General features: G+C 40.5%; 2 protein-coding genes across 2 annotated transcripts in view; one reads left to right on the plus strand and one right to left on the minus strand.

Moving 5' to 3' along the window:
* Positions 1-1,202, plus strand: part of slc25a26 (solute carrier family 25 member 26) — a 57,711-nt gene extending 56,509 nt beyond the window's left edge. The window contains exon 10 of the mRNA XM_081358282.1: positions 376-1,202. Within this exon, the coding sequence (XP_081214408.1) occupies positions 376-472 (97 nt within the window). The 3' untranslated portion in view covers positions 473-1,202. The remainder of the gene's footprint in view (positions 1-375) is intronic.
* A 752-nt stretch (positions 1,203-1,954) lies between these two features.
* Positions 1,955-23,244, minus strand: part of lrig1 (leucine-rich repeats and immunoglobulin-like domains 1) — a 41,900-nt gene continuing 20,610 nt past the window's right edge. The window contains exons 6-18 of the mRNA XM_081357564.1: positions 22,164-22,307; positions 21,827-21,970; positions 20,235-20,378; positions 17,269-17,349; positions 14,461-14,532; positions 14,007-14,078; positions 8,738-8,901; positions 8,306-8,626; positions 7,011-7,292; positions 5,692-6,123; positions 5,470-5,601; positions 4,555-4,818; positions 1,955-4,351 (exon numbers count right to left, since the gene is read on the minus strand). Of these exons, the coding sequence (XP_081213690.1) occupies positions 4,164-4,351; positions 4,555-4,818; positions 5,470-5,601; positions 5,692-6,123; positions 7,011-7,292; positions 8,306-8,626; positions 8,738-8,901; positions 14,007-14,078; positions 14,461-14,532; positions 17,269-17,349; positions 20,235-20,378; positions 21,827-21,970; positions 22,164-22,307 (2,440 nt within the window). The 3' untranslated portion in view covers positions 1,955-4,163. The remainder of the gene's footprint in view (positions 4,352-4,554; positions 4,819-5,469; positions 5,602-5,691; positions 6,124-7,010; positions 7,293-8,305; positions 8,627-8,737; positions 8,902-14,006; positions 14,079-14,460; positions 14,533-17,268; positions 17,350-20,234; positions 20,379-21,826; positions 21,971-22,163; positions 22,308-23,244) is intronic.

The raw sequence follows: 23,244 nt of genomic DNA on the forward strand, positions 1-23,244 counted from the left end.
AAATCATTCTAATATGCTGATTTGATGCTTGATGCTCATTTCTTTTTAGTATCAATGTTGAAAATTGATATTTTTGTGGAAACCTAATGTCAAATGATATCATTTTCAAAACAATTCTTGCAAAAGGTGTTTACAAAGATAAAAGCAGTAATAATTTACATTTAATAACTGTGCTAAACAAACTGTGTATAATTTTTTATTTTTATAATTTTTGACTAAAGAGAACCGTTCATAAGAGTTGTTCGTTCAGGAATCAGTTGGCCAACACTATTCACTGATTACTCTGGTTGTGTTCTGGGATCGGGTCGCGATTAAGCGCCATATTTTGTAATTATTATTTCTAACTCTTGCTTTTATGTTTTGTCATGTCTAAAGGCTGTTCGCCGGCAGCATCCCCAGAGTGACGTTCATCAGCATGGGAGGCTTCATTTTCCTCGGCGCATACGAGAAAGTGCGCCGTACGCTTTTATAAACACCCTCTCCGTGGAACAGCGTGGGACGGTTTCCTCAACCCAAACCCCGACTGTACGGCCAGAACCGCAAGACGAGGTCAGAGACCAGCACTGCAGATGAGTGGAGGTTGGTCAAATCTGACTGAGAAGCGCACCCCTGTCCCAGTTTGAACCGCTGGTCTCGAGTCCACGGCTAGGACACCTGGTGTCTGGATAAAAAGATCACATAACACAGGGGTTTGCATTCCTGCTCATCAGTCCACAACAGATTGAGTTTAACAGCCTGCATTCCACTTATGTTGCACCACAGATCGGGTTCAAACTCAAATGTCATTTTTGCAAACCTATGTGAATCGATTAAAAAAGATTTTTTTTTGCAAAAATGAATTGGCTATTTGTATTACAACATGACTGCACTGGTCCCGTGCTTCAGTCACGAATGCACTAATTGGTAACGACGAGTTAAAATACGTTACCAATAGTATTCCAGTGTATTATCATTACATGTCGAGTCTAGACTTTGATCCCCAAGCTTAAGCTAGTTGCTCTACCTGCTTCACTATTATTAGCTGAAAAAACACACGAGTCGAGCAGAATGCAGAGAAAGACGGATTAGTCCACAGGTGCGAATGTTTGTCTGACCTGTCATGAGGCTTGGGGGCACAAGTACAACACTGACGCAGTGGGCCGTTCCAGTCAACAAACACCTTACGCTGGCATGTGCTTTCTATGGAAGCTTGCTTCCGCCACAAAAAAATAAAAATAAAAAAAAAATAAAGATAATTGCGACTTTTTATATCACAATTGCGAGTTTATATCTCGCAATTCTGACTTTATTTCTCAGAATTGCGAGATATAAAGTCAGAATTGCGTGAAATAAAGTCGCAATTGCGTGTTTTAAAGTCAGAATTGCGAGATATAAAGTCAGAATTGCGTGAAATAAAGTCACAATTTCGTGTTATAAAGTCAGAATTCTGACTTTTTTTCTCGCAATTGTGACTTTATATCACGCAATTCTGACTTTATATCTCAGAATTCTGACTTTATATCACGCAATTGGGAGATATAAAGTCAGAATTGCATGATATAAAGTCGCAATTGCGTGTTATAAAGTCAGAATTGTGAGATATAAACTATTCTAAGGTTAAAAAAAAAGTCTGTCTTTTTTTCCCCTTAGAATTGGAATTTATATCTCACAATTCTGAGAAAAGATGTCAGAATTGCGAGATATAAACTCGCAAATATGTGTTATAAAGTCAGAATTGCGTGATATAAAGTAAGAATTCTGAGATATTAAGTCAGAATTGCGTGATATAAAGTCGCAGTTGCGAGAAAAAAAGTCAGAATTCTGACTTTATAAGACGCAATTGCAACTTTATATCTCGCAATTCTGACTTTATTTCTCAGAATTGCGAGATATAAAGTCAGAATTCTGAGATATAAAGTCAGAATTGCGAGATGTAAACTCGCAATTGTGAGATAAAAAGTCGTAATTATCTTTTAAAATGTTTTATTCAGTGGCGGAAACAAGCTTCCATAGCTTTCTGTCCAAACACAGAGTTCAACAAAATCATTACAAAGATTTCGCTGTTTTTGGGTTTCTTAAAACAAATGTGAGGGGGCACTAACTTAACCTATTCATGCAAAGTATTTTTAACCAGTGCATCAAAATAAAGACACAAACCAGAGGGAGTAAAAGAGCAACATGTGACTTTAATAAACGCTTGTCATTTTGACACTTCAACAGTTTTAGCCATGTGGGTGAACAGCTGTGATTAGAGTTCATTGCAATAAATTCATCTGGTATGACCCACACATCCGTAGTGTTAACAGATGTGACCTAGTGAGGTTCTTCACAGAGCTGGATTACACGATTCACCAGTTACCCACAGTATCAAAGTGGGTGCTAAACTGGCATATGCTGTAATCAAACTTTACAAAACTTTCCCCTAGTTTAGTAGTAGAGATGTTTCACTATTTGGCCTAAAAACCTTGGCTGTTGACATGAACCAGTTTGGCTCAGGCTAACCAACAAAGACAATATGTAGCTTAGCATTAGTTGCTTAAGTCCTGAGACTATGAGAGATTAGCTGATGAGGGGTTCACTTATTCCCGTTTTTTTTTTTCCCTTTACATGTAGACATTCTGTGTGGTTGAAGGAAGACCCTGAAGGCCAGCACACGTAGCTTGAGTTTTTTTTTCCCTTTCGTGATTTGGCAGCATTCTGCTTTTGTTAGCTAAAAGTCAGTTAGACAAATCTCTCTAAATGTTAATTGTTGGATCATTTGTTATTTTCCCAAATGTTAAAAAAGACGGTCAACAAATACATTTAAAAATTGGGTTCAAATACCACAGGTAGGTGAGTGAAGCAGCTTTTGGTGCCATGTACCTTTGATAACGGAAGAGCCTCGATTGCATCAGAATTTCAGGCTGTAAAAATGTCCAATTCATGTGTTATAAGAAACACATGAAAGTGCTTACATTTTCCCTTACATTACCATAACGGACCTGAAATTTCAATGCCGAGCTTTTCCTTCATCACAGACCAGAACACACACATATTCTGACAAAGGAATATTCAAGGTTAAACACCAGTTAATGATAAATACAATACTTGTCTACAGTATATGTATATTTTCCCTCAAAAATATAAATTAAAACAAACTCAATCTCCCGTTCAAAAGTTTGGGGTTCGTAATATTTTTAAAATGTTATAAAATATTTAAATATAAGTCTCAATGCTTACCAAAGCACATAAATACAGTAAAATAGTTAGAAATACAGTAAAAACGGTATTGTGAAATTGCCATTTAACTTCTTTTTTAATATATTTTGAAACCTTGATACTTTTTTTTAAAGATTATATGATGAATAGAGCCTTCAAATGAACAGCATTTAATTGAAATATATATTTTTGTAACAGTATAAATGTATTTACGTTCACTTTTGATCAATTTAAAGCATCCTTAAACCATAAGCCTAAAAACAAAAATATTACAGACCCCAAAAACATTTGATCGTTTCTATGAATGTTGAAGTTTTTGTTAAATTCCATTAATTTTCCCTGATATTTCCAGGTTTACTGACCATGGGAACCCTGTATCTTATTTAACCTAGAATATTCCTTTAAGACAGCCTATTATGATCATTGGGTTATTTAAACTTCAAGTGCATGACAAAATTCCCATTTGTGAAAGGAAAAGTATACAGACATCTCCCAACAAAACATGTGGATTCTTTGATCTTGCAATAAGGCACTGCTTATAAAACTGGGAAAAGCAGGAGAGATCTGTAAAAAAAAAAAAAGAAAGAAATAGAAATAAAATAACCACTCTGATCTCACCATGCAGCGAATAGAGTTAAACACTCTTTTGTAAAAGTTCTAGAATACATACATTCATATATTTATATATGAAAACTCTTATGTACAGCTCAAAGCCCAACGTTATAGCACTCTGTCATACGTTTTGCATGCGTCAAATGCAAGCCACATTTCTGAAGTGTGAACAAAGCCTCCCTGAGGAGGATTATATCTATATACATCATTAACGCTCGCATGGGACGCCATTGTCCCACTCAAGCTTCGCCTTCAAACTCCGGACGCCCCTATTCTGCATTCAGATAGACGGGGGCAGCTTTGTCTGTGCCCCTCAGTGTGAGGTAGCAGTTCTCAGTGCAAAACGATAAAAAAAAAAGAGTGATGGTGCGGTGTTAGTCACTGGCCCGCCCGAAGGATTCACTCTCGCTTAGGGAGGCATCGGGCGTATGAGCGTGTCCGTTGGGTAATAGAGTCTGTGTAAGCTCGGACCCAATGTCACAGTCCCCAGACAGGAGCTTTACTGGCCGATGGTAGGTCTCTTCAAGTGAGGGAGGTGTGTCTGACCGATTCACCAACAGTCCTGAAAGAGGATAAGAGAAATTAGAAAATAACTCTATTCTAGTTGTGAAAAACAAGAAATATTATCGCTGTGTTAAGCCAATGTGAAGTCAATCAGAACTAAGTGATGGCAGTAGCAATGATTTATGGGACATGAGTGAGACTTATGGCTGTCTAAAACACAGCCACGGAGCAAAGGATTGATGAATCCCTCATCATTCTCACCTTTTCGGTCGTACTGGTGAGATAAGGGCGATGTTGTCACCCTGTCGTGGTTGGTGGGAAAGATGGGAGTTTGACACTCTTTCCTGACCCCGTTGGGTGTGCCATTGCAGTGTGGTTCACCAGCGTTGTGGCTGGTGAACGTTGATGTCTGGTGTGTCTGCTGATACTCCAGGCCTGAAGGGGGCGCTATCCCATGAGGGAGGAAGTTGCAGTGTTTGGAGTAACTTGTACCGTTTTCCAGGCAGTCTGTACACACATCATAGCCTGAAGCGAGAGAAGCTTGTTAACATATGATGTTATGCGAAGATCATTTAAATGGACACGTTAAAAAAAAATCTTCTATTTTGTAAATGAAAGTTATAGATCGCATTGTGAACTAATGCACTTTTTTTTTAATCATTTAGTCGCTTAAACCCCGCCCCTTTCTTACAATCCACTTCAAGCTCGAATTCATTTTTGAGCGCACCACCCACATCTCACAATCCAATCAACCCTCATTTTATAGAAACTACATTCACAAGGACAAATTTCTAGTCATTAATATTTTAGCCATGAAAATTTCCATGATTTTTCCAGGTTTTCAGTGATCATGGGAATCCTGTATAAAACGACTGTTCATATGTGTGTGACTTTCTGATTTTCGTAAACACTGTGATTGTATGTTTTAGCCATAAAACTCGAATCCCAAACGGAATCTGCAATAATAGGATCCCGCAGAAAGCTTCGCAAATTTCCGAAGAATACATTCCTAAAGTTCTACATGTTTTTGACTGAACTGATCATACTTTAAGCTTCCAAGTAGAATATATTACCATTGTCATTACTCTCCATTTAACACATTTTGCATAATTGAAATGTATTCCACAGGTTTTTCTCTCTCAAAATTCGCTTGAAAAAGGTCAGAAGATACTGTACCATTGTTTTCTATGTGTCCGTTGGGTTGAGATCCGCCATTGGACTCCACTCGTATACACACATCCTGTCTCTCTGATAAAGTGCCCTGAGAGGACAGGTAACTGGGGACATCAGGAGGGACAATTGTCTCGTCTATAAAAGGCAAGAGCAAAGGTTTCAAATAAAAGTCTTGTGATGTAAAAACAAAAACTTTCGGAGCCAAATCTATGTGAATATACGCACCTGTGTTTACACTGCACTCCTCGCTCTTCTTCCTCGTCTGGTAGATAATACACACCCAAACTAGTGATGTCACCACAATGCTGGTCACCACAGCTATGACAATGATTCCAACAGTAACAGTGCTGGGGCTTGTAAAAGGCGCGCAGTCCTCGTATCGCTGGTAAACACTGAGCTGGCAGTGAGCTCGCTCTGTGCCGAGGGTGTTGGACATGACACACGTGTAGCGTCCTGCGTCCTCAAAGGTGGTGGTGCCGATCACCAAGAGCTGATTCCCTGGAGTGAAGTGGTGACGGTCGCTGGGACGAAGAGGCTCCTCCCCCTTTAGCCAGGTGATGCGAGGAGGTGGGCTGCCTAAAGCCTTGCACTGCAGCGCAACAGTTTCGCCCACCACCACATTTCTATCCTCCATTTCCTGTGCCAGATGAGGGGTCTCTGCAGGAAGATTACGGGGAATGGTTCTTGAATTACATACGGACATGAGTAAGTTTGCACAAGTACTTAAAATTCCTTAAATGGCTCGACATTGGGGTTTAGTTCATGTCACAGCTGCGAATCGTAATTGTATTGGACAAAAAAAAAGTCTGATTTCTGAACAAATGACTCCGTGAATTAGTTCTTTTTTTGTGAATCAATAATACAGCAGGACCCACTCTAGACTGATTTTTGAACAAATGATTCATATGAACTGGTTCTTTTCAGTGAGCAAAAAAAACAAAAAGAAGAATCAGCATTGTCAAATTCCTGGATAAATTAATGAATGAGTAATGAATCAAAAATATACAGTACAGATTGACGGATTTCCAAATAAATGATGCTTATGAACTGATTCGTTTAGTGTATAGTGAAGTGTATTCAAATTCCTGAACAAATGACTCTTATGAACTTGTGCTTTTTAGTGAATCAAAGACATACATCACCAATGTTGTCTTATTTCCAAATGAATGACTCTTGTGAACTGTTTTTTTTTTTTCAGTGCGAGCAGAAACGATTGACTCCCTAAGCCAATTCTTTTTAGTGAATCAAAAACAATTATACCACATAATGTCCACAGTAAAATGAGTACTTGACTGTTTCTGCCTAGCAATTACTCATTCGAGAGCTCAGAAACACTCAAAAATACCACTATGAGAGCCCTCAGCACTTCCTGTGACCTCTTTCCTGACCTTTCACCTTCAACCAGCACATAAACCCCAGCTGCTTCAGACGGGGAAAGAAAAAAAACATTCCTACATACAACTAAACAGCGGTTAGCAAAACTCCCAACAGCTTAATAAACAAATCTGAATTCCATAATGTAAATATTACAAAAATGACCTTACCTAGCACTGTTAGAGTGACATTGGCGGAGATCATGCCCGCCGTGTTTTTGGCCGTGCAGCTGTACACTCCCATATCCTCAGGCTTCACGTCCATGATGAAGAAGACATCATCATCAGGCATCACGCGCATGCGGCGCTCTCGGGCGGCGGGGAAATCCGTGCCGCCATCTTTCTGCCACGCCACCTGGGGAGTCGGATGCCCTTCGGCCGCGCACTCCAACCGCGCCTTCGTGCCCGTGCGGATCGTGATGTCGCGTGGGGTCTTGACGAATGAAGGCAGCACTGTGCGCAAAGAAAAGCAAAGGGAAATTAGCCATAGCAAGGATTATTCACATAATGTTGCTGCATCAGCACCAAACAAGCCCAGCATTCATAGCTGTGACTAACTCAATTGGTGATGGGAAATGGCTTGATTTGGATGGGCATGAAACCAAAAAATGCCTCAGGACAATCAATTTGCATCTGTTGCTCTAACTGACAAGGCATGTAATCCAAGTGTACCGCTAGCAGCAGAGAAGCTAAAAAGTTCCCGAATTCTAGCGGCACAGTTTGGTCTGAATGTTCAAACCCAATTTTGCTGGTACAATTCAAACTATCCTTTCACTGAAAGGAAAGCTCTGAGAAAATGGTGCATGATGGGAACTGGTGTGATTTGTGCGTTGAAAGAATTACTTAAAATTGCCTTTAAAAGTGAAGAATTTCAGACTTTAAATTAGGCTATAAATGTATGTATAAAGTAATGTTTAAATATAGAAACATTATATTAGATATGTATAAACATGTATATTATAGAAATATTTAAATGATAAATTATATAAACATTATAATGTATAATATTATATATGTATAAGCATGTATAATATGCAAATATATATAAATATATATTTTAACAACAACTTTAATTCATAATATATTACTAAAATAATATATAATATCCAGGGTTTGGAAAAATCCATTACTACAAATGAAACTGAACTAAACTAGACCCAAAAATATTTATAAAAAAAATAATAATAATTTTTTTATATGTGTATAATATGTATTATTAAACATATATTTCAAGCCTCTAAAGAGATGATATATATTATTTTTTGTTAAGTTCAAAAGTTAATGAATACTATTGTGACTACTGTGTATTAAGCATACACTGACATTTAAAAAGCAATTATTTGTTTGACAATTAAATGCTTCCACTGGAACAAAGGATCTTTGCATGATGGGCATTTTGTGCAAATGGTATGACTGATGGTCAAACTGAAAAGTACAGCTATGTAGTTTAGGTGTGTTAAATGTACCGTTTACAGTGACGCGGGCCTTGTTAGAGTAGGAAGAGCCGAAGTGGTTACTGATGATGCACTGGTAGCGGCCCTCATGGTTGAAGGTGACGTGCCGGAGGTGGAGGATAGTGGTGTACTCCATCACCCCTCCATCACTGGCCCGCACATGGGCGAAGTTCTCCACCTCAGCTTGGCGTAGAGTCTCCTGGTCCTTGCGCCAGGTGAAGGTCATGGGTGAGCTGCTGCTGCTGGCAGCCGTGCAGGTCAGACGCACATCTTTGCCCAATACTGCTGCCGTGGTCACAGGGTGGACTGTGATCTTGGGTTTGGGAAGATCATCTGGAAGGAAGTCAATGCATAGACACATTTTAACACATCTCAAGATTAAGTTCTTTCTTTTTTGTGACTTGTTTGTCATAGACTATGGATGTAGGATATAGCACTGCTTACGACAAACAAAGCTCTGTGGTGGAGCCTGGTAGATGCTGGTGCCCTTCAAGTTCTCTGGGTGGGCACACGTGGCCTGAACGCCAGGCTGCAGCCCTCTTGTTACCAGCCACTCCGGAAACCAGTCCAGCTGGCAGTCGCACAGAAAACTATCACTCTGAATATCACTGCAGAAAGAGGGAACGAAAGAAAGAGCCTCAGCCTGATGGAGATGATTTGACAGAATTGAATTATTGTGCACTTTCACGTCGTCACATAGTAGCATCCAAAAAAAAAATGGCTAATTTAATATAAGCATAATGTCAAATATTTAAAGGTGCATTGCGCAACATTTCATGTTAAAAATACCCATTTAACCCATACATGCTTAAACAATTGCCTGATGGGCTGAATGAGCCCTTCTCTGATCACTGCGATTGCCTCTATAATCCTGTACAGTAAAATAAATAAGAGGGATTCGGGTCGGAATTTGAGACTGGGCGTGACGTCATGCGCGTTCAGTTGCAGTGTTGCAGTTTCGCTTGTCGCCAGAGGGGGCATAGTTCTGCAAAAACTCAGAGACTTGCGCAATGCACCTTTAAAAAAATATATGTATAAATAAAGTTATTAAAAATGTCAGACTGAAATATGTTTAAGAACGGTATTTCAAAAACAATATTCTGTTCAAAGGTTTGGGTAGGTAAGATTTTCTGAAGTCACAAAGGCTGCATTTTATTGGTTCAAAAATACAGTAATATTGTGAAATATTACAATGGAAATAAACGGTTTTCCATTTCAATATATCTTAAAATGTAATTTATTCCTGTGATGTCAAAGATGATTTTTCAGCTTTACATGATCCTTAAAGGTCCCGTATTATGCCCCTTTTCACAAGATGTAAAATAAGTCTCTGATGTCCCCAGAGTGTGTATGTGAAGTTTCAGCTCAAAATACCCAACAGATCATTTTTTACAGCATGTTTAAATTGTCATTTTTTGGGGCTCAGAAAAACGCTCTTTTTTAGTGTGTGCCCTTTAAATGCAAATAAGCTGCTGCAGCACGACACAGGGGGCGGAGCTTCATGAGCTCACGCTCAGTCTCTCAGGACAATTTCATCTCACGGAATGATGATAATATCAGAAACTCTCAGTAACGTGTTCATTTCGAGTCGGACAATAATGCCTACAGAGTCAGAGTGCTGTATAGAGATGGAACAGGTATAGTTTAGTAGTTTAATTACGGTTATTATAACGTATTTGTCATCTGCTTGTATGTATCCATTACATATTAATAGCCTACAAGTCTGCTGTCTGAATGATGATCAAACATATACTGATGAGTTTAATAAAGTTTATTGTACATCACACAAAAGATGAAGCGTCAGTTTTACTTCAGAAAATCACCGTAAGAGCTGAGTTAACACAGTAAGTTATTAGAAGTGCGCAAGTACGTAAACGAATTTCGGTAGAGTTGAGGGAGCATTCCTGTGGGCGGAGGTTAGTCAAAAAACGGTTTTAATGACGTCACTAAAGAGGGAAGTAGAGGGATGTAGTCCAAACGGGCCGTTCGATGTAGTCAACTTCTGTTAAATAAAATATCTCGCTTGGCATTGAACTTTGAGCTTTATAGTCAGGTCCCAAAATAGATAAATAGCCCTGGATAAGATGCAGTAGGCATTTTTGAGGAAAAGTACTTCAAGTGTTGTTTCTATATGATTTTTAGGTGCTGAATCCATTTCTGCCGTATAACAAGTTGTAAACATCACTGTTTTGGCATAAACAATAAAAACAAAATGGCTGCCAAAAAAAAGTTTAAACATTAAACATTACAACTAAAACTATGCATTCTCAGAATATTTAAACATGTAAACAATGAAAAAACAACATTAACATGAAAGGGATAGTTTTTAATGGCTGCTGGAATTATGCCAAGGTACACTGGGAAGCATATATCAGTGGAAATATGCAATTATGGCCAGCCCGAAGGGGGGAACTTGGAATACACATGACCCCAGGGGGGTCATATTGAGAATCACTGGGGTGTCCACCTGCAGGTGGAATATTTCAAACCCAGGGGTGGCAAGGTAGCTTGCCGAGGGAAAGACACATGCTCAGAGAGGCTTACAGTGGACTACACACGTGGGGGTTGCCCAGAGGCCGTGTTAGGTGTCGCCCAGCCTGCAGATCTACATATGTCTGTTAGCGAGGCGCCATGCGCTAGAGCCCAAGAGGATGCCACACTCCGGGTGGAGCAGGCCGTCACATCAAGGGGGCATGGTCGACCTTGCTGCTGGTAAGCCAAAGCAATGGCATCCACTATCCAGTGAGACAACCTTTGCTTGGAGAGAGCCTTTCCCTTCAGCTTCCCACCATGACAGACAAAGAGCTGGTCTGAAGTCCTGAAACAATGCATCCTGTCTACGTAAGTATGGAGGGTGCGTACTGGACAGAGCAGTGCCAAGGCTGGGTCTGCGTCCTCCAAGGGCAGCGCTTGCAGGTTCACCACCTGGTCTCGAAAGGGTGTGGTGGGAACCTTGGGCACATATCCAGGCCGGGGTCTCAGGATCACGTAAGAGTTAGCTGGTCCAAATTCCAGGCACACTTCGTCACCCGAAAATGCCTGCAGGTCCCCTACCCTCTTGATGGAGGCCAATGCAACCAGGAGCACTGTCTTCATTGACAGGAACTTAAGCTCCACTGATTGCAAAGGCTCAAAGGGAGCACTCTGCAGAGCAGTTAAAACCACAGAGAGGTCCCAAGAGGGAACGAGAGGAGGGCGAGGAGGATTCAGTCTCCTCGCTCCTCTCAGGAAACTGATGATCAGGTCGTGCTTTCCAATGCACTTACCATCAACTGCATCATGATGTGTGGCAATGGCGGCACCATACACTTTCAGGGTGGAGGGAGACAACCTTCGCTCCAACCCTTCTTGCAAGAAGGAAAGCACGACACTGATCGGGCCTTTCGTGGGTTCTTTAAGTTTAGAAGAACACCAGTTGACAAAGAGGTTCCACTTCAACGCATAGGCATGTCTCGTGGACGATGCTCTAGTCTAGCGGAAGTGATGGTAGCCACCACCGCTGGTGGTAGGGTACTCAAACCTGCCTCGTCCCGTCCAGGAACCACACATGGAGGTTTCAAAGATCGGGACGAGGGTGCCATAGGGTGCCCCATCCCTGAGAAAGCAGGTTCTTTCTCAGAGGAATTGGCCAGGGAGGTGCTGTCGCGAAGAGTACTAGTTCTTGGAACCAGGTGCGGTTGAGCCAATACGGGGCAACCAAAATTACCTGCTCCTCGTCCTCCCTGATCTTGCGCAAAGTCTACGTAAGAAGGCTCAATGGGGGAAAACGCATACTTGCAGAGGCCCCGCGGCCAGCTGTGCGCCAGTGCATCCGTGCCGAGCGTGCCCTCGGTCAGAGAATAAAACAGGTCGCAGTGGCAAGAGTCGTGGGAGGCAAACAGATCTACCTGTGCGTCCCCGAACTGATCCCAAATCAGATGAACCGACTGGGGATGGAGTCCCCATTCTCCAGCGAGAGGCCGAAACAGAGACATATCAGCTTCACGGTTCAGGTCTCCCGGGATATGAATGGCTCGAAGCGACCTCAGATGCTTCTGACTCAATATGAGGAGGTGGCAGGCGAGTTGCGACATACGGCGGGAGCGCAGACCACCTTGTCGGTTGATGTACGCTACTGTGGCGGTATTGTCTGATCGGACTAATACGTGCTGACCCCTGAGCAACGCACAGAAGCGGTGCAGGGTGAGACGTACAGCCAGCAACTCGAGGCAATTGACATGCCAAAGGCGCTGGGGTCTTGTCCAGGAGCCTGCGGCAGCATGTCCATTGCACATGGCGCCCTAGCCCATTATGGAGGCATCTGTTGATACAACAACATGCCAGGAAACTCATTCTATGGGCACTCCAGCCCATAGAAAACTGAGGTTCGTCCACGGGGTGAAGGTCTGACGGCAGTCACTGGGACTCGGAGCGTGCCGTGTTGCCATGCCCACCTCGGGACTTGATCGTGAAGCCAAAGCTGAAGCGGTCTCATATGAAGCAAGCCGAGCGACGTTACTGCGGCTGCGGATGCCATATGCCCCAGGAGCCTCTGAAATAGTTTCAGTGGAACCGCACTCTTGCCCTCGAACTGACGAAGGCAAATTAGCAGTGACTGCGCGCGCACGCTCATAAGCTGCATGCACATGGCGACCGAGTCGATTTCCATACCGAGAAAAGAGATCCTCTGCACGGAGCAGAGTTTGCTCTTCTCCCAGTTGACCCGAAGGCCCAGACAAGCTAGGTGCCGCAGCACTAGGTCCCTGTGTTCGCAAACCTTGTCTCGAGAGTGAGCTAGGATCAGCCAGTCGTCGAGAGGAACAAGGGCTGCCTCGACAACCTTTGTGAAGACGCGAAGAGACAGGGCTAGCCCGAAAGGGAGAACCGCGCACTGGTATGTCTGCCCCTCGAATTATATATATATATATATATATACTGGTATGCCTCATTTGCATATGTAAACATGACATTTCAGAAAACTTGTAATACAAAAAATGTCTGTCTCTATGTAAGTGAAAAACTGGAAAGGTTTTATGGTGATATCTATAACTTAAACTTTTTACCCTATCCACCTGTAGTGTTTTGGCTGTGAATATTGCACCTATTGTTTCAATGACAATTACAAGAAAATGGGACCCTTATTTCAATGTTATACGGTGGATCCTTATTCAGGAGACATTGAACTTTCTAAAAATGTGGTATAACAACTTTTCCTCAAAAATGCCTACAGGGTTACCCAATCTTGAAGATTCGGACCTGACTATTATAATTTAACAGATATTATTTATACTCTAACAACAACATTACACACTAACTAAAGTTTGAAACATGGGATCACGAAGAACGGGACCTTTAATATGCTGATTTGATGCTCAAAAAACTATTATTAATGTTGAAAACAGTTGTGCTGCATAATATTTTTGTGGAAACTGATACATTTTTTTCTGGATTATTTGATGTTTTACTGTCACTTAATAAAAATGTCTTTAAAACAAAATGTAAAGTGGACTTAAGTGCACTTAAAATAAATATTTTAAATTGTCACTGGTGATGGCATTCTATGATTTCCTAGGAAACTAAACATTTCATCATGACTTGTATGTGCATGCATGTGTATTAATCGCAATAATTTGACTGTTAACTGTCAGCCAGACATTCATGATGTTGAGAAACATTCTAACGAGTGCTGAGTGGTTGTGCGTCTGAAAAGCAGCGCGTGTTTAATGGGACTCACAGGTAACGCAGGTTCTTCATCTTACTGAATGCCTCGGGTTGGATGGAGCGGATGGCATTTTCCCCCAAGTTCCTGTTGAGAGATTAAACATCCTTCAGGCGTGACGAAAAGAGGACATGGGAATGTTCACATACAGCTGCTGCACTCGCATGCAAATCTGTAGCCTATTTTTATACGGGATAACTCGGAACAAGGTGGAAAAGACCCTAATATCAGATGTGGAGTTACAGCGTCTGCAGAAATGCTTAAAAATTCCATTTCTTCTACGAAACTGACCATATGCTCCATAACTGTGTTCCTGTGCAAGTTAAAGCTGGCTCTAACGAGACAAGACCAGCTGGCCTCGCAAACCACCCCGTCCTCTCCTTTTACAAAGACACTATTAAATTGCTAGCAGCCCTCTTAAGCATTTACTTTTGGCAGTAAGAGCAGAACAGCATTGTGGGATACTCACAGGTGCTCCAGAGCCTCCAGGCCCGAGAAGGCTTTCTTGGCCACCGACTTGATCTTGTTTCCAAACAGAGTCCTGCCGTTTCCAGACACGCAGGGTGAGATAAACGAGCGGGAAGAGAGAAAGAGAGAGTGCACAATTAGTTGGGCTGAATCTGATAAGAGAGGGGGATTGTGGGATTGGAAATCCGAACTGTGTAGAGATTAGGAGGAGGGCGAGGAATCGGGGCCCGGCGCAGCTCTTCAAAGCGCACTTTTATCTTTATTAGAATTTAATAGCGATGACAAGGTGGAGCCCAGAGCTCGAGGTCACATGAAAACGAGCTTCAGTGGTTGGAGGACGACACGGCTTGTAAAGTAATAAAAGTGGCCTTGTCAAGGCTATGGTTCAAACCCCTTGTAGGGGCTAATCCTGCTCGCTCTTCAAAAGCAGCCGTACGCACACACACCGCGGGACGGCGAAGAGGAACGGGCTCCTTCGGGGATGTAACCCCCAACCCAGATGACACGATTTCCATTCTTAAGCATGTTGGACCAAAATCAAGCCCCTGATCAGTGCACTTCCTGTCCAAGAGGGCTCGAGACTCCTCAGTCAGCACCGTGAAAGCCAGCACCTCCTCATATAAACCAGATTTGACACCTGACAATGTTGTCGTTTCAATCAGGGGATGATCTTCCTGACCTTGGATGGGCGGATATTGGCTCACAATCTAGAGACGTGTCTAGGGCTGTTGCTTGCTGGGATAAACATGACCTTCACAGCAGCAGAGAAAAAGTAGAGATGCACCGATATTAAAATTCCGGCTGATAATGATAGTCTGATCATTATTTTTATGTTGTGGCTGATAAATGACCCAAGTTAAAAATCTATATGAATCTATAAAAAGCTTCTTCTTTTTTTTTAATCAATATTTTATCTGAAAAAAAAAAAGTAAAAAATAAACTAATTTTTAAATCACAACATAGTAATGTTAGATTCGTTAGACCAGTAGATTTTTTAAATTGATTTTGAGATTTGCTAAAGATTACAATTGTTATTAAATTTTAAGCGATTATAAACATCAACAATGATAGCAAAGAAATTCTAAATGTAAAAATAGAGGAAATTTATATAATAGGATGCAGAACATGCAGCATTACATGCAGAATTAATATTGATGGATACCAAAAAAAAAAAGGTGTAAAATGCTTTACAATAAGGTCCCATTAGTTGCATAATGCATTAACTATTGTAACTATCAATGTGCAATAAATTTGTTACAATATTCATTAATAGTTAATAAAAACGCAACTGTTCACTGTTAGGTTATTTTAGCTCAGGTCCATTAAATAATAACATATATAACTTTTTATTTAAAAAAAAATGTATTAGTAAATGTTGAAATTAACATTAAGATTAAGAAATACTTAAGTATTATTCAATGAAGTATTATTCATTGTTAGTGCATGTTAACTAACATAGTTAACTAATATGAGCAAATTAAATCTTATTATAAATGCTACCAAATAATATAATAGGATGTACATTTTTATACTTTATAAAACTAAGAAATTTATATATATTATATAATTTGATTTTTTATATTAAATATAATATTATATTATATATATAAAAAAAAATATATATATATATATATATATATATATATATATACACATATATATATATATATATATATATATATATATATATATTTTTTTTTTTTTTTTTTAATAACTAAAATCTCACGCTATAGTGAAGTTTCATGAGTTGCCTAGTTTAATAAATATGTGCCCAGAAAACCCAGCCTCTGCCGTGTCTGTCAGCGGCCTGATGGTCTGTGTGTGTGCGACAGCATCTGTCATCTCCTGAAAGACTAAGACATCACCTCCACTCATCTCCTCAGGCCCCCCCACCATTCCAGAAGCAACCACCCATCTGCAGGTCATCCTCTGGGCAGCCTCGAGTCCTGGGATTCCTTACCGACCCTATCATTCAAAAGCTCTAGTATTCCAAATAGAAACCATTGAAATAGATTCTAACTGGATCCGTTGACATCATGGGCAGGGTCACACACGGAATCTACGTGCAAATATTTGGAACGTACAAATGATTCACAAGAAAATTATCAAAGAAAACGTCAATTTTACCTAAAATCTACTAAAACGTGAGTCATTATCTCATTTACTATAGAAATGGTATTGGCATTTACTATAGAACCCCGTCTTGTGGTAAGAAAACAATGGAAACGACTTTTGTGCGCATCGATCTCTAATTCTCACTCGCATATTCCCAGGCTGGGTGAATAGGGTTTCTGGCAGGGTGGCTGTCAGGATTTGGCGAGGGATGTGCATCAACAGGCGGCTTCCGCAGATTTGCGAACCTCCGCTCCCATAACAAAAGGCGCAGATCGGTGCGTTTGATGTGTGTGAGCACACCCCCTCCTCCGCCTGCCTCCCTTTTTATGCCCTCGCTGATTCCATCACAACAGCAAAGCCAAGAGGCTCATCTCCTATCGGTCAATGATGAATAGCGTTCGCTCCAGTACTCAAACTCAAATGACCTCCACCACTAAGACCTCCCTTCCCAAATCTGCACTGCATCAAATATGAGCCTCGTGCAAGATGCGGGTTGAGGTTACCTGCGCTTCCTCTTCTTTTTGAGTCAATAAACATGACATTTTCTTGGAAAAGTGTGGCCTGATTTTGTACTATGCAATTTGATGTTTATTGTGGAACAGGATATTAGGGATTTCCATTGTCATGGTTGCAACTGGTTTAAGAATGTCCAAAAATGTAAGTGCAGAGGGAAAGGAAAGAGCATAACACTCACATCTTGTTGAGGTTTTCGAGGCCAGTGAAGGCCCCATTGGTGTCCTCTATAGTGCCAGAGATGTCATTGTGATCCAACTCCCTGCAGAGAGAAAAAAAAAGAGATTAGGAAAGAGAGACAGAGAATATGGAACAATTTACATTTGTTAAGCTCCGCCCACCTTGGTTGCTACCGTTTAAGTTTAGATCTTCCCCGAAATGTACTGGAAACTTCCATGAACAGTGATTTTTTATTAAATATGTACATAAATTAGATAAATAAATATTTTTTTGGGAAAATATTCTTTTGTGAGCTGGAATGAAATTTTATGGAATAAAAATGTACATATATAAATGCATTTTACATTTATTTTAAATGTTAATACATACATTTTTTTTTTATATGTATACAAAATAACATTTAATGAGTGTTTGAGCATTTTTTTCAATAATAATAATTTTAGGTAGGATTGGTCAGTAATGTTTTTAAGGCGGTGCTCAGCGGAGGGTCAATTCCTCGTCCATAAACCGCTGACAGATGTTCAGCAGTGGCACAAGCTGCCCTGGACACCTGGTTAAAAACAAGAACGTCCAACAACACTCTCTTTCTTGCTTTCTCTCCCTCTGCCAACCAAGCACATTCTTTTCTTTGTGAATTGTGACATTAAGGAGCGCAGCAACGCACAGGCCAATGCATGAATAATGCATGACAGCTGAAAGCGTCTTGCACAAACACAACTCTTTCACTCAGTTGCACACATATACTCACTCTGACAGCCGTTTGAATCAGTCACCGCACCAACCATGTTGGCAGGTAAAGGCACATGGGCATACGCATAAAACAGCTTCAGACGAATCTCAAACAAGCCTGGACGGTGCCAGCGGCCTGCCTACAAGACCTAACTTTCTGATGAAAATCTCTAAACATGACGAATGTGGCTGGCCTGTTCCTCTAATTTAAATAATCATGCTTTTGAACACATTTTTCACTGAAACTCGTGACTTAAAGCCCAAAGTATACCGTTTTTGCATGCAACTTCTACAAACAATAGACGGCTGTATGTATGAGGGGATAAAGAGATTCTCACATCGCAGACACTTAACAAGAATGAAACTTTCTAATGCGCATGTGTTCGCGCACGCTCTCAAATGAAGTATACTTTGAAAGGCTGTGCCCTTGGCTGTACGCATACGCCAAGCATTCGCATCAAAACTCATGCTTACTTTGGGCTTTAGATGGTATAAGGTGAGGTCACATTTACTGTTGTTCTGTGAATTTTCGTGGGTGAAATCCAGTCATTTCAATAGGAATCCACGCAATCGGGAATGTCACGTGAGGGAGTATGATTTTGTATTATAAATTTACAAATGCGCCACATTGACCAACAGAAAGTTGCTTGGTTTGAAACACCTTTACAATGTTTTGGTGGACTTTTAATGGTATTCTTTGAAGTACTATTGTTTATGAATAGTAATCATCACATAATACCAGGGAATTACCATCTGATGCCATTTTTGTAAGGGGTCCCTGTGTTTCTATGCTATTAAAAAAAAGATTGTTGTCGCTGAAAAAGAATAAATGTCTTTTTGAGGTGAGAGGGTGAAGGAATTGAGCCAGTTCCCTCTAGGCTGACAACCGCCCCCTTGGCTCTTTCTGTTACTTTCCCTCCATGCCTGGGCTCGGCTGCCAATTTCCTATTCTTTCTGGCTGGCTGCTTGTGAATGGACCCTGGCTTGTTAATGACAGTAAGGGCGGAGGCCCCCAGGCCTGACCCCCACCACCTTGGCTCAAAGACGGTCCGGTTCTGGTCTCTCACACCCGACCAGGCCTTCTCTCGCCCGGCCAGAAGCGCGCACCAATTAAAACCTCCCCTGCTTCTTTTCAACGGGAGCCCAAGCAAGGCACTAAGGCCATGATTAGATTAGAACTGGCTCAGAGAGCGAGTGAGGGAGAGAGAGAGAGAGAACGATATAAAGGAAATCAAGCAAGTAAGACATAAAGGAAGGACGGAACAAAAGAAAACAGAGGCCCTCACAATCGCACTTCACAGGCCCCTTCCCCCCACACTCTGCCCACTGCCAGCAGCGCTGAGGGCCGTGTTGTGCCTTGGCTTGTCACCCTACTGTGAAAAAGCCTTCAACTAAGAAAGTAAAGACAGAATTCTTCTCTCTTTTCTCTTTTGAGAGACCGAAAGAGGGGGGCATGAAGTGGCGGTTGAGACTTTGTGTGTCTATAGAAGTCAGGCCGGAGAGTTGGTCTCCCATAATGCCTTTCACTGTGCAGGGAAAAAAAAAAAGAGGTTGCCTCAACTAGGAGGCCTTGAGCAGGGTGCACATGTGCATCCAACTTTGGTGGGAACCAACAAGGAAACAAAGAGGAAAAGAAACCAGAAAGTGTTCTCACCAGACTTAATGGCCAACGGCTACTTTAGCAAATGCCACTAAATCAATCAACACGTTTTTCTGCCACAGGTTTAATTCATTTAGAAACTAAGACTGTTGTGTGTAACCATTTCATGAAGGGCAACACTGTTTAGAACGATTGATTTCAATGGGGAAGGTGTGTTACTGACACAAGTGCATATGTAGGCATTTTTTTTATCATTTTTTGACAGGCAAGACTCTTATTTCTATGCATATTTTTACTATTTTTTATTATATTTGATCTGTTTTTCTTTACTATTTTATCATTTTTCTTTAATTTATTTTATGTTTTTGTTACCATTCATTTTACCATTTGATTTTTTTATTTAAAGACTTAAATTACTGGGTAGTAAAAAAGAGGAATATGATCAGGGCAGAATGGACTTGAACCTTCAACCCCCATATGAGCACCGTGACTCAGTGTGACAGAGCAGTGGCATAATGGTTGGCATGTAGACTTCCAAACCACTGTGCCACAGCTTTGACACCATCAAGTGTTTTTCACACGCAGATTAGTCTCAGTTCAGGATCCCAGAGGTTTCCTCACAGGGTGAGAACACTTACAGCGTACGTAGGGAACTAAGGCCTCTGAACGCTCCCTCCGTGATGTGAATGATGGAATTGTGTCCCAAACGCAGCGAGTTCAAATTCACCAGCTTGGCAAAACTACCCTCAGACAGCTTCGTCAGGTTATTATAGGACAAGTTCCTGAAAAAAATGGAAAAACAAACAAGAACTGCGTTCAACTTTTGCATGTCCATATTGTGGTATCCTCGATTAGCTTTTTCAATGTTTATCACAGAAGGTTGATGTCTCATCAGGCAGTCTTGTCCACGATGCAATAACAGCCATGTCATAAACCTATCTGCAAAATCATGGCGGACCACTCAGCTGATACCACAGTCAACATGCCCTACCAATAAAGCCTTGTTACCCCCACAACGGACAAGAGTGTTAGCTAGAGGAAGATATCGCACAATACGCTTGACAGGACTGCGTAGTGTATACACACATTCACCCAGATAAGATCACTTTCACTCAGGTACAGATCTCTGTGTAACACTTGGCAGACGTATACGTGGAGGATTACGCTGTTTTCTTTAACTAGCATCAGGAGAGATGAGTGAAAACGGTGCTGAGCTCCTAAGCGCTGGCAATCCCGTGCATCATTAGGGGATAAACAGAGCTTATCTACAGCAAGACGAGGAGTGCTGTGCGTTTAGTGCAGTAGGTGATACTGCGGACAAATGCTTCCGTGTAATGTAAAGATTGTGCGATTACATTTTCTTTTACCAGGCGTCAAATTTGAACAATAATCCTCTTGTAGATTATATTTTGTTATATACACTACCGTTCAAAAGTTTGGGGTAAGTTAGATTTTGTTTCAAGAAATTAATACATTTATTCAGCAAGGATGCATTAATCTGATCAAAAGTGAAGCTAAAGACATTTACAATGTTACAAAAGATCTCAAATAAATGCTGTTCTTTTGAATTTTCTATTCATGAAAAAAACGAAAAAAAAAAAAAGTATAATGTTTTCACAAAAATATTAAGCATATAATTTTTTTTTTACTTTAAGACCAAATCAGCATATTAGAATGTTTTTTGAAGGATCATGTGACAAATTACAATATTAAAATAGAAAACAGTCATTATAAATTGTAATAATATTTCACAATACTGTTTTTACTGTATTTTTGATCAAATAAATGCAGCATTGGTGAGCATAAGGGACTTCTTTCAAAAACATTTAAAAAAAAAAATTGTACCAACCCCAAACCTTGAATGGTAGTGCATTTATGTACAAATATCTGAAAAGCATCTTAAAAAGAGCAGATTTTTATAGATTCTAAATCATAAATGTCATTCTAACATTCGTCAAGCAACATTCTAGAAAAACTACATGAAATGCACACGTCTGCGCTATCAGCTATCTTAAACCATGAAAAGTTACAATAATGAATGATATGATTCTTATTTTAAATATATATAAATGTAATAAATAAATAAATATAATAAAACTGTATTATTCTTTAAGACAAGACATAAAATGTAATTTTTATTTATTATTTTCAGTTACATTTGTTGATTTAAGTTGTATTTTTTTATATACTGAAGAAGAACGAGTAATAGAGGAAATGAGAGATATCTCACAGTTCTCGGAGTCTCTCACAGAAGCCCCATCCCTCAGGGTTAAAGTAAGAGATGGAGTTGTTGGAGAGGTAGAGCTGCACGAGCGACTCCAGACCGTACAGAGAGCCGCTGTTCACCTCCCGCAGATTGTTATAGTCCAGGTGCCTACAGATGACAAATGCACACAATATAATAACTGTATGATGCAAAGAGATTCACCACATGTGGTGGATATATATTTTATTGCAGGTCACTTTGGTTGGAAATATAAAGTCAGTTAAAAAATATAAATGTACTACCAATGGTCTATTGTGACAACTATTAATAATTATGTATTTGTAGCAAGATTCGGACTCACAGAACCCTCATCCGGGCCAGACCCCAGAACGCCCCATCCGTCAGCTTGCTGATGTTGTTTCTCTGAAGCTTGAGAACTTCTAAACTGCTCAAACCTTGGAAGGTGAGTCCCTCGATCAACCGCAACCTGTTCCTGCTCAGCTCCCTACAAAACACACAATTAGAATGTGATTAAATAAATGACCAAAAAGGTACTTGAGGAAATGCCCACAGCATGATATTCTGACAGAAGACATTAAAATAACAGTTATTTATTGGCATCTATGGTTTCATACAGAACCTTTAACATCCATGGAACCTTTCCATTGGACAAAAAGTGGAAAAAGGTTCTTCAGATTTTTCAAATATCTTTCACACTGGGAAAAAAAATGGTTCTTTTAAGAACTGTTTACTGAAAGGTTCTTTGGGAACCCAAAATGGTTCTTATATTTTTGAAAACTTAAGAGAGTAGAATTGTAAACGGATAGCATGTCCACCTGACCATCAGGTCACATAAAGAAGCTCTTCTCCCTCTTTGATGTCATTACTACCTAACCTATTGTTCTCGCTCACCAACATAGCTGTGGCTTTGTGGTTGCTGAAATGCACCAGGTGTGTGTGAGAGGTTTATTATGAGCTTATGTTGCCTCATTCATACATAGATTCAGTATCACTCTGTCCACCTGAAGAACAAAGCATATTTTTGATGGAAGTCTGATATGAGCAGAAACAAAGAGCTTAGGCACAGATGGTTACGCTTGGGGCAAAGAGGGATCCATAGATCTGCAGTGGGGTGAAAGAATTGTTCTGCTCTGATGTTTACCAATGGTCTTCTGACCAAAAATGCTGATACGTTTAATATAACATCTGGAAACAAGTGTTGGGGGGGGGGGGATGGTAAACTGCAGCTTCCAAAGTTGCTGAATAATTTAAAATATAGTTTAAACTACTCAACTAGTCATAAATTAAAAGTCGATTAACCACTCTTTTGAAAACACAGTTGCACAATAATAACAATTGAGCCAATGACTTTATACTAATGCGACCAAGTCAAAAACAGTAGTAGTATAGAGATGTAAGGTTTTGTCACATTACCCTTTAGT

Source organism: Scardinius erythrophthalmus (genome assembly GCF_964197995.2).
Source record: "Scardinius erythrophthalmus genome assembly, chromosome: 25".
Classification (NCBI taxonomy): domain Eukaryota; kingdom Metazoa; phylum Chordata; class Actinopteri; order Cypriniformes; family Leuciscidae; genus Scardinius; species Scardinius erythrophthalmus.